At 41.5% G+C, this 13,884-nt stretch overlaps 1 protein-coding gene and 1 non-coding gene across 2 annotated transcripts; one reads left to right on the top strand and one right to left on the bottom strand.

Moving 5' to 3' along the window:
* The first annotated feature begins 7,502 nt into the window (after positions 1-7,502).
* On the top strand, positions 7,503-13,451 carry LOC121793128. Its single transcript, XM_042191316.1, has 2 exons — positions 7,503-8,063; positions 8,997-13,451. The coding sequence occupies exon 2, from the start codon at positions 9,003-9,005 to the stop codon at positions 13,449-13,451; it is 4,449 nt and encodes a 1,482-aa protein (XP_042047250.1). The 5' UTR covers positions 7,503-8,063; positions 8,997-9,002.
* LOC121793202 lies at positions 9,615-9,721 on the bottom strand. The gene has a single exon (XR_006049040.1). It is a non-coding gene; the product is annotated as a small nucleolar RNA R71 (small nucleolar RNA).
* Positions 13,452-13,884: the final 433 nt, after the last annotated feature.

The raw sequence follows: 13,884 nt of genomic DNA, 5'->3' as shown, positions 1-13,884 counted from the left end.
ATTTTCTTCGAATCGAAATCCTGTAGGAAAAAAGAAAAAAACACTCTTGCATAGTTATTGATCAATATTTCTAGTATTCTACAATATGAATGAAAAAGAGGTGGTTCACTTTACCTTGACTATTTATGTATGGCGATGCTTTCCTCTCAAGAAATTCCCGACCACCCTCATTGTCACTGAGGAGGCCAATTTTGATTGCAAATCCAATGTTTGCGATATTATGTTTTCGTGTAGTCAATAAGATCTTGGTTTTTGTACCCTCAAAATTGAGAGCATGATTAAGACCATCCCAATGTTCAATTTTCCTAATATCATCAATCACAACCATGCACTTTTTAGCCCACTGGATTTCACACAGTTGCCCCAACAACTGTGTGTCACTTAAACCTGAGATATTCTGATGTGGACTCTTTTTAAGCTGCTTCAACACATCCTCCAAAATCGACCTCATCTGGCATTCTTGAGAAACGTAAACCCATGCGAAGGATTCAAAGAAATTCTTGGTCCTATGGTGATTGTATAATTTTGTGGCAATAGTAGTCTTCCCGACACCACCCATCCCCCACAATGAAATAATTCGGTGTGCTTCATCATCGACTACAAGAGACAGAAGACGATCCAGTTCTTGATCCTTCCCCACAAAAACGTCTCCACTCTCAAAGGTCAAGGTCCTTTGCCTCCATTTCTCATTGCACTCGTTTCTTATGTCGTAATCTTGCATGCTTTTTGTAAACTTCAACAAAAAAAAATGATAATAAATTTAAATAAATATGGACGAATTGGTGTTTTTCAAGTTTTGGCCATCAATTTATATATAGAGTTATATTTTCGGGAGATATTTTGTGCCACTGCCATTCCACAAAAGATATGTATTAATGTTTACCTTTAATTAACAATCAATATTAAATTAGTTACGAATCATCCTAATATATACACTAATATTCAGTTAGTTAGTACGCATGCAGCGTGCCTTGTATTTATTATAATATTATAAAAGGATATTTTTGTAAATTTAAAAAAAAGAAGAATAATAAATTAATGTTCTTATTTTAAAAGGAGTATTGATTTCTATTTGCACTATATATAACGCCATCTATAGTTAATAGCTGATTAATTATAATAACATATTTCTATTTTAATTTCGGTTGCGGGCTGTCTGTATTGGGCCAACTGATTGTTCCCACGTATTAGGCCTGTTTGTTTTGGGCTAATTAATTAATTATTTAATTAGGCATCTTATTTTGGGTGTTTTTATCCAAATTTTGATCTATTTTGGGTTAATTTCAAAGCCAACAATAATGTCTGGTTTAGAAGGTTTCGCCATCACTTTTTTTTTGCTAAAACTTTTGCTAGTTTTTTATATTTGCTAGATAACCCAAAACAAATACTAATAATATTTAATTATTTTTATTATTAATACCTAATTAAATTATGATTTATACTTGGTCGTCTGTCTTTCTTAATGAAGTGGGACAAAACGCTAAGCAAACTGAAGTTGCATGTCATTACTGCCTTCTTACGGCGATGATCAAGGATGGTTAATTTTCTCCAAACTGCCTTCTCATTAAATAATTAACTAATTATATACATGTCTAATATTTCATTGGACTTGCTTTGTTTGTGGTTTGACGGTTTTGTTTATTCAGCAGCTTTTCATTAATTAGGAATTTGTTAATTGAGCGACGTAATAATCAACAATTTTGTTTCTAGAAATTCTAGCTCATGTCTTTTAGATGTTTAAAACTGGAGGCGTGAAGAATATTTTATTTAGTGTACATTTTTGTGTTAGTAATGGTTATCTTGATTTGTAAGTTCAATGATCACATCTCAATTGTTTGCTACACAAGTTTTAGTAGTACTTGATTGTGTCTAAGTGGAATAACTGAGAGGGAATGTAATTATAAAGAGTTATTGAAATATGAGTACTAATTATGAGAAATAGACTCAGATTTCGTGTGAAACATTAAAGAACGATAAAACGAGAAATATGAATATTAGTAGTGGCATTACTAGAAAATATGGTATAGTACTAGTTAGTATGTTAATATAAATAAATAAATGTACTTCTGCTATTACTCACTACTGTCCTAATATTTGAATTTAGAACTTTGGGTAGCTTCGATCATTTTATTTAAATCGGACCGAATATTAATTATTGATGTGAACTCGACTACGTGCCAGTGAAGGGAAGAGAAATCTAAAGGAAAGTGTCAAAGAGGGTGTTTGAGAAGAGAAAATCGGATCCGTGGGGGAGTCTACAACTAGAATAACGAAAATGTACCCACTTTGTTAATTGTTCCATCTATGGGAAAAACGCCAACCTCGTTGGCGTTTTATTAAATAAAAACGTCACCACGGTCGGCGTTTTACAATTTCGACTGATTCTATACAAATACAGCTTAAAGTGTAACACGCCCACTTGGTTGGCGTGTTTAAATAAAAACGCCATCCTTGTTGGCGTGTTTATCAATATAGAAACACCGACAAGATTGGCGTGTTTAAGAAGTGTAAAACGGCAATGACGCCATCCATGTTGGCGTTTTATTCTTTGCATTCTGGGATGGCGTTTTATGTTAACAAAGGAAAAGATACCAAAGAATAAAGGCAATTATGGACTACAATTATGCTCCAAGAATAGAATAGGAAGATTGATAATTGATTGATACTATATCATAGATTGATACTTGATTGATCTTGTACCTTAATTACACATGTATCATCCCTATATAAAGAGGGAGTCTCTGCAGTAATAATATCATCAAGGAATTATCGATCTCTCTACTCTCTCTACTGCCTCTCTCCCTCAAACTCCCAAAATATGCCTGATACACAACTCAAGATGGTATCAGAGCAGGGGTGAGATTCAGAGTAGTCTCATCACTGTCTCGGACCAATCTCAAACCTTTTAGCTAAAACCCGGCAGATCCTGCAGAGACAAAAACATGTCAGATAACTACGACCCACCAAAACCAACGGAAACAGAGCAATTCGCTTGAATGTTTGCCGAATTTATGCGAGCAAGTATCGCACAAAGTCAGAACCAAATAATACCCACCAAACCTCCAGAATTAACACCAGAAACCTACAGAATTGATTCTTCACCATTGGTTATTGCAGAGAAACTAAATGGTGACAATTATCCCCAGTGGTCTATCCTCATGAAAGCGGCAATCGGTGGAAGGGGGATGATGTCTCACATCACTGGAGTACCACCCCCTCCGGCAAAAACCGACCCGGCCTTCGGAAAATGGCAGCAGGCTGACCATTGTGTATTCACATGGCTCACCCAAAACGTGGAACAAAGGCTGGTGAGCCGATTGACCCAATATCCGACGGCCAGAGACATTTGGGTCAGCATCGAAGTCACTTATGCCAGCGGGAGTGACAAAATCCAAGTATACGATCTGTATGCAAAACCAATCACGTTAAAACAGAAGGAGGAGCCATTGGAGGAAATATGGACCAAATTGAACGAGTTATGGATCTCCATTGATCGGAGACACCCAAACCCGATGAAATATGCAGAAGATATCGAGATATACAATACCGAGAAGCAAGAACAAAGATTGTTCCAATTACTTGTAGCCCTAAATAGCAAGTATGAGAACATCAAAAAGGAGATACTAAGGACAGAACCACTCCCCTCGGCTGAAGCGGCATACGCCATCCTCCGGCGAGAAGACGCCAGATCGAGTGTCCTCCAGACAGAGAACTCCGGTGCACAGGGAGTCGGGGCTGGTCTAGCCGTGACTCACCAATGGCAAAACCATCGGCCCCATCCCCAACGGAACGTTGGCGGTAGCAATGGTGGTGGATGGCACAAACGGACCGACGGGGATAAATCGAAGCTCATCTGCTCCCATTGTGGGAAGAAGAAACACACACGTGAATCCTGCTTCGAAATCCATGGTTACCCGGACTTGCCCACGGTTCGAAAACCGGCGGTTCCGGTTCGGAACCGCCGGTTCCGGTTTTGGCGGAAGCGGAACCGAACCGTGAGGCTATTTCACGGTTCCGGTTCCGGTTCGGAACCGCCGATTTTCCGGCGGTTTTGGCGGTTCCGGTTTTTGAACCGGCGGTTTCGCCGGTTCAATTATTATTATTATTTTTTTTTAAATTTGAAATGTGGCTTTATACAACAAATCGGAACAAGACAATGCACAATTCAAGCACAAATAAGACGAATAAGGAGAAAATGAAATAAATTTTATTGATTTTGAGTTGTAACGGACAACGATACATTACAATTTACAATACATAAGTATACAATACAACAACATACAACAATGTAATATAATTTACAAGTGTCGTCGGCTCGTCGCCTCGTCGGACTCGGAAGGTAAATTAAAAAAAAAATGAAATGGGGGGGAAAAAGGAAAAATTGAAAAGGGCTTGAGATCAACTTAAACTTTCAAAGTTAAACTTTTCAAATTTAAGTTGAGTTGCCTACGTATCCACAATTTTATTGAGGAATCAAAGCCCACGTAGTTCTCTTACCTTGGGATCAACCCTTTTTTCTTGCAAAATGTTGCCCATTTTCTAAGCAAACACATATCAGCACGCTATATACACATTGCTGCATTTCTAATAGGGGCAATTTGATCTTCCAAAGCAATCAATGCATCTCGAACACACATAGTCAGAATATTATTCAAGCATCTAGCATGGAAAAAATTAGTACTAATAGATAGTTTGTTCTGATTTTTTCCATGCTAGATGCTTGAATAATGTTCTGACTATGTGTGTTCGAGATGCATTGATTGCTTTGGAAGATCAAATTGCCCCTATTAGAAATGCAGCAATGTGTATCAGTGTATATAGCGTGCTGATATGTGTTTGCTTAGAAAATGGGCAACATTTTGCAAGAAAAAAAGGTTGATTCCGAGAAAAAATTTCATAGATCATTCAGGATGCGGCTAAGTTGTACTTGAAGATCATTAAAATATATTCCGCATTTGATATTTATCAAATGGGGAATATATTTTAATGATCTTCAAGTACAACTTAGCCGCATCCTGAATGATCTATGAAATAGGGGGGAAAAAAAAAATTTGAAAAGGGCTTGAGCTCAACTTAAACTTTCGAAGTTAAACTTTTCAAATTTAAGTTGAGGTGCCTACGTATCCACAATTTTATTGAGGAATCAAAGCCCACGTAGTTCTCTTACCTTGCTTACCTTTTTGGTCGGCAGTGCTCGCCGTTCACCGCCCCCGTCGACTCATTGCTAATGTTGAGTGCTATCGCTTCTGACCTCGTCATCGCCATCGGAAGAAAATTCTTCACCATCACTCTCTACACGGAAGTCGAAATCCGGCTCTTGTGCTCTCATGTCCGCCTTTGCCCAATCGTCAAGTAACATAGTGGCTTCCATGTTCTTGGCGGAGAGATTGCTCCTTTTGTCGTCTAGGATACAACCGCCGACACTAAAAGCTTGTTCAACGGCGACGGTGGAAGCGGGAACGGCGAATATCTCCTTAGCCATGATGGAGAGTATCGGAAACTCTTTGTCATGTGTTCCCCACCAATTAAGGACGTCAATTTGTTGAGTAGGAGGACCTGCATCTTGAAAAATAGAGCGCGATTCCAAATATATATCTAATTCACTAGTCGCTCTAGTCCTATTGGTTGTAGTACCGTATAGATCTTGCAATTGTGATACTACGTCGGGATCGATCATGACATTGGAAAAATCCCCTCCACCAAAATCAAATGTAGAAGGACTAGGAGGAGCACGTACCTGGTGAGCGGTGTTATACCGCATTTCATATTCCGCGTAGAGAGAACGAAGTGCACTATCTAACCTATGTTTGATTTCATCAACATCCGGAATACTTAGTTCGAAGCATTCTCCTCTTGTCAAGCCCATTTCGCGGAGTTGAGAAAAATCCAAAGCGTGCAAACAACCATAGTACATGTCTAAAATTTTATAAACACCATGCAACTTCCACTTTGGATCCAAGCATTTTGCAATCAAAAACACATTTGGAATACGTGAAAAATATTTTAACCATTTTTCAACCATGTAAAACAAAATAGCCTTCAACTCAACGAATTGAGTATTTTTCACACAAGTTTTAAAACCAATTGCCACATACATGCAATGCTCCAAAACGCGCACAGAAGTAGGATAATAAACACCGGATAACTCAACAGTGGCATTTTTGAAAGCGCGGAATAATCGAAATAAATCCATGCTGTGGTCCCAACAAGCGGGTATCAAAATCAAATCAGAAGGAACATGAGGACAACTTCTAAAAAAATCACATAAATACTCAATGTGGTTCAAAGTCGACTCCAACATATCATATGTCGAGTTCCACCGAGTTGAAACATCCAAACGAAAGTTGGTGTACCTGCATTGCTTACCATGACAATATCTCTTCCAAGCTCTACCAATAGGAGCTTTGTTATGAATCAACTTCACAGCAGTTCTAATAGGATCAACATACTTTTGCCACAAATCGATGGCATCTTGAACACACAAATTCAAAATATGGGCAATACATCGCACATGGAAATATTTACCATCAATAACAGGAGAACATGCACTGATTAAATCATCTATGCTAGCAGTGTTAGCGCTAGCATTGTCAAAACCAATAGAAAAAATTTTATTGATCAATTGAAATTCATTCAAAACTTGAATGATCAATTGAGCAATTGCTTGTGCAGTGTGTGGTGCGGGAAATTCCCGAAATGCAATCAAACGTTTGTTTAAAGTCCAACTGTGATCAACGAAATGCACCGTGATGCCCATATACGAATTTTTACAAAAACAATCAGTCCACACATCAGAACAAATAGAAACTTTATGCCCTAAGTTAATAATAAACGTACCTAATTGCGCCTTCTTTTCCATGCATTGTCGAACAACGGCTCGCGTCATTGAAGTTCGACTCAATTTTCTTGCAACGGCATTATATACTTGCCGCATACTCGACTCAAAAGCATCGTTATCAAAAGCATTGAATGGAAAATGTTTCATAACGGCAAATCTAGACATCACATTAAGAGCATTTTTGTGATCATATTTCAAAAGAGTATTGCTACACATACCTGATGTTTGGGATGAACCCGTCGTCCCACTTCCGACTCCATGTTGAAAGTTGAGTTGAGTTTGGGTTGGAGCGATACCAAACTCGACCGGATGCGCTTTCTCCAGGTGACAGGTAAATGTACCGTACCCTCCACCCTTTCGGAATGTGTATACGTTTTCGCAATAGTTGCAATACACATTATAAGTGTTTGGATCGTTACTATCTTGTACCCTCTTGAAATGTTTCACGAAGATGTTTGAGGTTAAAGACCTTTCAGCTGGTCTAGGAGGTTGAGGAGGTTGTCCACGTCCACGACCACGACCACGCCGACTCCTTGGTGGTGGTGGGGGTGGCATTTCTTGAACCTCTTCTACCTCCTCCCCCTCCTCCTCGTCGTCATCATCATCATCGTCTTCATCAACATTCACAGGGGTTGGACTTTGTTGGGAATAGGCACCTGACAAACTCATAGTTTAGGATGTTTAGATGGGTGATTAACACATGTTGTCGAATCTTTTGAGGTATAAAGTATATGTTTCACCCACTTTTCAGCTATTTTTTAGAGTTAACAAGTTTGTCGGAGTTTTGATGCAAGAACAGGTCTAAAACGGGCAAAACGGAGCGAACGGGCTGACCACAGAATGTTCGCCCGACCGGGCGAATTTCATATAAAAAACGCCCGGTCGGGCGAAGAAAACAGAAAGTTCGCCCGACCGGGCGTTTTTCATCCAACAAAACGCCCGACCGGGCGTTTGAAGCCTCATCGCGATTTACCCAGATCGCCCGACCGGGCATATTCCGACTTACAGATCGCCCGACCGGGCGATTTGTCGCTGTTGCCAACTTTGCCTCTTTCTTACTCCGGATATAAAAGGGTTCTCACTCATTTCCAAACCCTAACTCCCACACCACGAATCTTAGCAAGAAAGTAAGGTTTTGAGAGGATTTGAAGTCAAGGAGCTTCCCATTTCCAAGAGATTGGAGGAAGGAGACCCCCCACCATCAATTCCACCATAGGGAGTTCTAGTATCATTTCTATTATGTGTAGCTTTGTTTTCCTTGTTTTTGCTTTTATGTTAGCTTTGACTATGAGTAGCTAAGCTTTTAGTAGGGATTTGGTGAAGTTTGAATGGATTGTATGGATTGAATCTATGGTTGAATGCGTATCTATCTCTTTTGTTGGTTTTGTTGAACCTTGGTCTTTTAATATCTAATTGCTTAGCTACCAATTAGATAAATCTTGTACCTAATTGATGTTATTGAGAAATACAAGATTAGGATAGATGTGTAATCAACAACTCCGTGCATTATATGTAATCGAGAGATGCATAAGCTAGAGAGAGGGCTTGGGTCCGTTGTGCTTTGGAGTCAATCTCGAATTGTATGGACGAGACTCCTACACTAGAGATTGACCCACGTGTTAGATGCACCCGAGAGGGGGTCTAACCGATTATCCCGACTTTCCTAACCGCATTTGAGGCCCAATAGATGAGCATGACCCATAGATGAAATCCTTGATCCATTCTAACGGATCCATTTCCCTATACTTTCCCAATTTGTGTGAAAACCTATCTTTGTTTGTTTGTTTTTCTTAGTTAATTGTCTTACTAGCTTATTTGTTCTTTGATCTTAGTTAAGAAAACCAAAAACCCATTTTATTAGTCTAGATAGTGTTCAAAGTTACATCATAGTATTCAAACCGGCTTTTAGTCTCCGTGGATCGATAATTTAGCTTACCACGTGCTACTTAACTCGTACACTTGCGGGTGACGCTTTTGAATACTAAATTAGCACGAGTCAAGTTTTTGGCGCCGCTGCCGGGGACTAAATTTGCTTTTGTGTTTGATATTGTGAAAAGATAGAGAATACTAGTTTAGACATTTTACTTGCTTTAATTATTTAGTTTAGTTTTCTAGTTTAGCTCTATTTTGACTTTGTTTCCTCTCTTGTGTTGTGTAGGTTTTTATGCTCACGCGCTCAAGTCGTTTACCCCTTGAGCCGATTAATTTAGAGATAGAAGCCGCCAATAGAAGAAGAGGAGGACGAAGGAGAAGAGCAAGAGCTCAACATCAAGTTGAGCCAATGGAAAATCCACATGGGAACAATGAGGGAATTCCCCCTCCACCTCCACCTCCATTAAATCAAGACCAAATCATTCTCCAACTACAACAAGAAATGGCGGAGATGAGAAGGGAAAGAGAGGAGGAAAGGAGGCGAGAGGCTCCGGTTAGAGACGCATTTGGGAACGTCAATATCCCACATCCACCCTATGATACAAGGGTGAATGCCAACAATTTTGAGTTGAAGACAGGATTGATTCAATTTGTGGAGCAACGTGTTTTCTCGGGAAGGCCCACGGAGGATCCTAATAGGCACTTATCTAAATTCTTAGAGATTGCCAATACAACTAAGCTTAATGGGGTTCCCGACGATACAATCAAACTTAGGCTATTTCCATTCTCATTGTCGGGATATGCTAGAGATTGGTTTGATAACCTTGAGCCGGGCTCGGTTACAAGTTGGGACGACTTAGCCCAAAAGTTTTTGGATCGATTCTTCCCTCTAAGCTCCACTCTCAACCTCCAAGCAGAGATCTCCCACTTTAAAATGAAGGGCCAAGAGTCTATGTTCGAGGCTTGGGAGAGATTCAACGCCTTGCTAAAGAAATGCCCCAACCATGGGTTATCTCCGGGCCATCAAGTGAGCCTCTTCTACAATGGATGCTCGGAGTTTATCAAGAGTCAATTAGACTTTGGTTCGGGGGGTTCATTCTTGGACAAGGGGGTCGAGGAGTGCAAGAAGATGCTTCAAAGGCTTGCCTATACTAGCAAGGGTTGGAGCTCGGGCCGAGATAGTTCAATGCCGGTGGCTTCGGTTGTGGATTCGGATGCATTCAATCTTCTCAACCAACAAATGATGTTGTTGAATCAAAAGGTGGATGGCCTTAGTTTGGGAGTGGCACCTATGGGAGAGCCTTTACATACCGTGGAAGATGTCAATTATGTGCATCAAGGAGGGAATCAAAGGAACTTCTACAACTATCGCCCTAACAATGGGGGTGGTAATTACCAAGGCTATCGCTCACCCTTCAATGCACATCCAAACCTTTCTTATGGCAATCCAAACAATGCTATCCAACCACCTCCACCACCTCGTTTCCCTACACCTAGTGGGTCGACAAGTGGGGCCGCTAATGTGCCCACCAATTCTAAACCTTCAAGTGATGATGTCACCCATGAGCTTCTAAAAGCTCTAATGGAGAAGACCGATGGAATCATGACACAATCTACTAAGAGAATTGATAAGGTTGAGACGGCGGTAGTGGAGGTCACCACGAGAATGGGGGCTTTGGAGCATCAAATGAGTCAAATTGCCCAAGCCGTGGGCCAACTTCATCAACCGGGGCAATTCCCAAGCAACACCATTCCTAACCCAAAGGATTGCAAGGCTATCAATTTGAGGAGTGGAACAAGCTATAAGAGCCCCCCTATGCCCGAAAAGGAAGCTATTGTGCAACCCGAAGAAGAAGAGACAATAGAAGTGGAGGCATCAACGAAGAGCCCACCAAAAGATCAAGCCGAGACAATAGTTCCTCCTAAGCCCACGGAAGTTAAACTTCCTTTCCCTCAAATGATGCAAAAGAAAAAGAAGGATGAACAATTTTCAAGATTTTTGGATATCTTTAGGAAAGTTCAAATTAACATCCCTCTTGTTGAAGCACTTCAACAAATGCCAAGTTATGCAAAGTTCCTCAAGGATGTTGTATCACAAAAAAGGAAATGGGGGCACTATGAGACGGTCAACTTGACGGAGAGTTGCAGTGCAATTATTCAAAGGAAGTTGCCGGCCAAAATGCAAGATCCGGGAAGCTTCACTATTGAGTGCACTATTGGAAATTGCTTTGTGGGGAATGCCTTGTGCGATCTAGGGGCTAGCATTAATCTTATGCCATTGTCCTTCTTCAACAAGTTGAATATTGGTAAATTGAGATCGACTAGCATTACTTTGCAAATGGCGGATAGATCGGTGGCATATCCCTCGGGCATAGCAGAAGATATATTGGTGAGGGTGAATGAGTTCATATTCCCCGTTGACTTCGTGGTGTTGGACATGGAAGAGGATAGAATTGTACCTCTTATTTTGGGAAGACCGTTCCTTGCCACCGGGAAGGCCATGATCGATGTTTCAAAAGGGGAACTTACACTTCGCCTCAATGATGAGAGCGTGACATTTTCGATATATGAGGCCTTAAAGAGGCATGATGCGGAACCGGGAGGAAGCCTACAACATTGCAATGTTGTGACCGTGATGGATGAGTGTGTTGGAGGAGTGGCACCGACCTCTTACTTGGATGATCAATTAGAGAGATGCATTTCTCATTCCATGTATTCTTCTCATTCTTTTGATGTTTTGGATGCTAACCCCGAGTTGTTGGAATTTGTAGGTGCTTTGGACTCGGCTAAAGAAATCCCTAGATCACTTCGTCCACAATTTCTACCTCTTAGGAGTGGAAGTGAAGATAGCAATAAAGATGGGGAAAACAAGAAGCTTGAGTTGAAGCCACTTCCACTACACTTGCGATATGCCTTTCTTGGAGGGAATGACACTTTTCCGGCATTTGAGAAGCTCAAGGCGGCGTTGGTGAGTGCCCCAATCTTGATCTCCCCCGATTGGTCTCAACCTTTCGAGATCATGTGTGATGCAAGTGATGTGGCGGTAGGCTCGGCTTTGGGACAAAAGAGAGACAAGATATTCCGGGTGATATATTATGCTAGTAGGACATTGGATTCGGCTCAAGCTAACTACACCACTACCGAGAAGGAAATGCTTGCGGTGGTCTACTCTTTTGACAAGTTCCGCCCTTACCTTATTGGGGCCAAAACTATTGTCTTTACTGACCATGCCGCCATCCGCCATCTATTTGTTAAGCAAGATGCAAAACCAAGGCTTATAAGGTGGATCTTGCTCCTTCAAGAATTTGATTTGGAGATCCGAGATAGAAAAGGGTGTGAGAATGTGGTGGCGGATCATCTCTCAAGATTGGAGCATGCTAGTGAAGAGGAAAAATTGAAGTTGGTCATCAATGAAGAATTCCCGGATGAGCATTTGTTTTATGTGGCCAAGGGTCAAGTGGCATGTTATGCCAATATTGTGAACTATCTTGTTGCTAAGGTGATTCCCGAAGGACTTGAGGACTATCAAAAGAAGAAGTTCTTCCACGACGTGAAGTTCTATTTTTGGGACGAGCCTTGTCTTTTTAGAAGATGTGCCGACATGGTGATTAGAAGATGTGTCCCTCAAGAGGAGTGGGAGTCCGTTATTATGCATTGCCACACCGCACCTAGTGGGGGGCATTTTGGAGCTAACCGGACTGCTATGAAAGTGCTCCAAAGTGGTCTATTTTGGCCAACCATCACCAAAGACTGCCAGGACTACGTGAGAAGATGCAACGAGTGCCAGAGAATGGGGGGTGTTTCTAAGAAGAAGGAGATGCCATTGACGACAATTGTTGAAGTCGAGTTGTTTGATGTGTGGGGCATTGACTTCATGGGGCCCTTTCCTCCATCTAGTGGGTTCCAATACATTCTACTAGCCGTTGACTATGTATCAAGGTGGGTGGAAGCCATTCCTACCCAAACTAATGATTCAAAGGTGGTGATTAAATTCGTTCAAAAGAACATATTCACGCGATTCGGCGCACCTCGGGCTATCATAAGTGATGGAGGGTCTCATTTTCGCAATAGGTGGCTAGAGGCGGTCTTAGCAAGGCATGGAGTGAAGCATCGGGTGACAACTCCTTATCATCCACAAGCTAATGGTCAAACCGAGTTGGCCAATAGAGAGATCAAACAAATATTGCAAAAGAGTGTCAATGCTAACCGTAGAGATTGGGCTCTCAAGCTTGACGATGCTCTATGGGCGTATAGGACGGCTTACAAGACGCCAATCGGGATGTCACCTTATCAATTGGTCTTTGGGAAATCATGCCATCTCCCGGTTGAATTGAAGCACTCATCATATTGGGCGGTGAGGCAAATGAACATGGACTTCACCAAGGCCGGCAAGGAAAGGAAGCTTCACCTCAATTTACTTGATGAATTTAGGAATGAAGCCTATGCTAATTCCTCAATCTACAAGGAGAGGATGAAGACGTATCACGACAAGATGATTGAGAGGCGTGAATTCCACAAGGGGGATGCCGTGTTGCTTTTCAACCACAAGTTGAGACTCTTTCCGGGCAAGCTAAAATCTAAGTGGTCGGGACCCTTCACTATCAAGGAGGTCATGAGCAATGGCACAATGGAGCTCAAAGGACCCGATGGAAGCACGTTCAAGGCAAATGGTCAAAATCTCAAGAGGTTCTTTACCAAGGAGCAACAAGACGAGGTCTTTGTGGTTGCCTTGATTGAGTAGTGGAGCTTGCAAAGCGTCGGGCAAATGACGTTAAACAATTGCGCTATGGGGGAGGCAACCCCTAGTAGGTAAAATTTATAGCTTTTGTGTTTTTGGTGTGTTTTTATTTTGTTCTTGTTTTTGGTGTGTTTTGTGTGTTTTAAGTGGAACAGGAGATAGGCTTTGATGGGTGAAAAGCGGACAAAAAACTGGAGAAATGGCGAAATGGACTTGGAATCCAGAAAGTTCGCCCGACCGGGCGTTTTGCAAAGTGCAAATCGCCCGACCGGGCGTTTACAGAAATCGAGATTGTCCAGAAAGTTTGCCCGACCGGGCGTTTTGCAAAGTGCAAATCGCCCGACCGGGCGTTTCCAGAAATCAAGATTGCCCGACCGGGCGATGTACAAAATACGAATCGCCCGACCGGGCGTTTGATGAAATCGGGATTGTCCAG

This window comes from Salvia splendens, chromosome 2, assembly GCF_004379255.2.
Source record: "Salvia splendens isolate huo1 chromosome 2, SspV2, whole genome shotgun sequence".
In the NCBI taxonomy this organism is placed as follows: domain Eukaryota; kingdom Viridiplantae; phylum Streptophyta; class Magnoliopsida; order Lamiales; family Lamiaceae; genus Salvia; species Salvia splendens.
The sequence above is the reverse complement of the archived record's forward strand: the minus strand, read 5'-3'. Positions and strand labels throughout refer to the sequence as shown.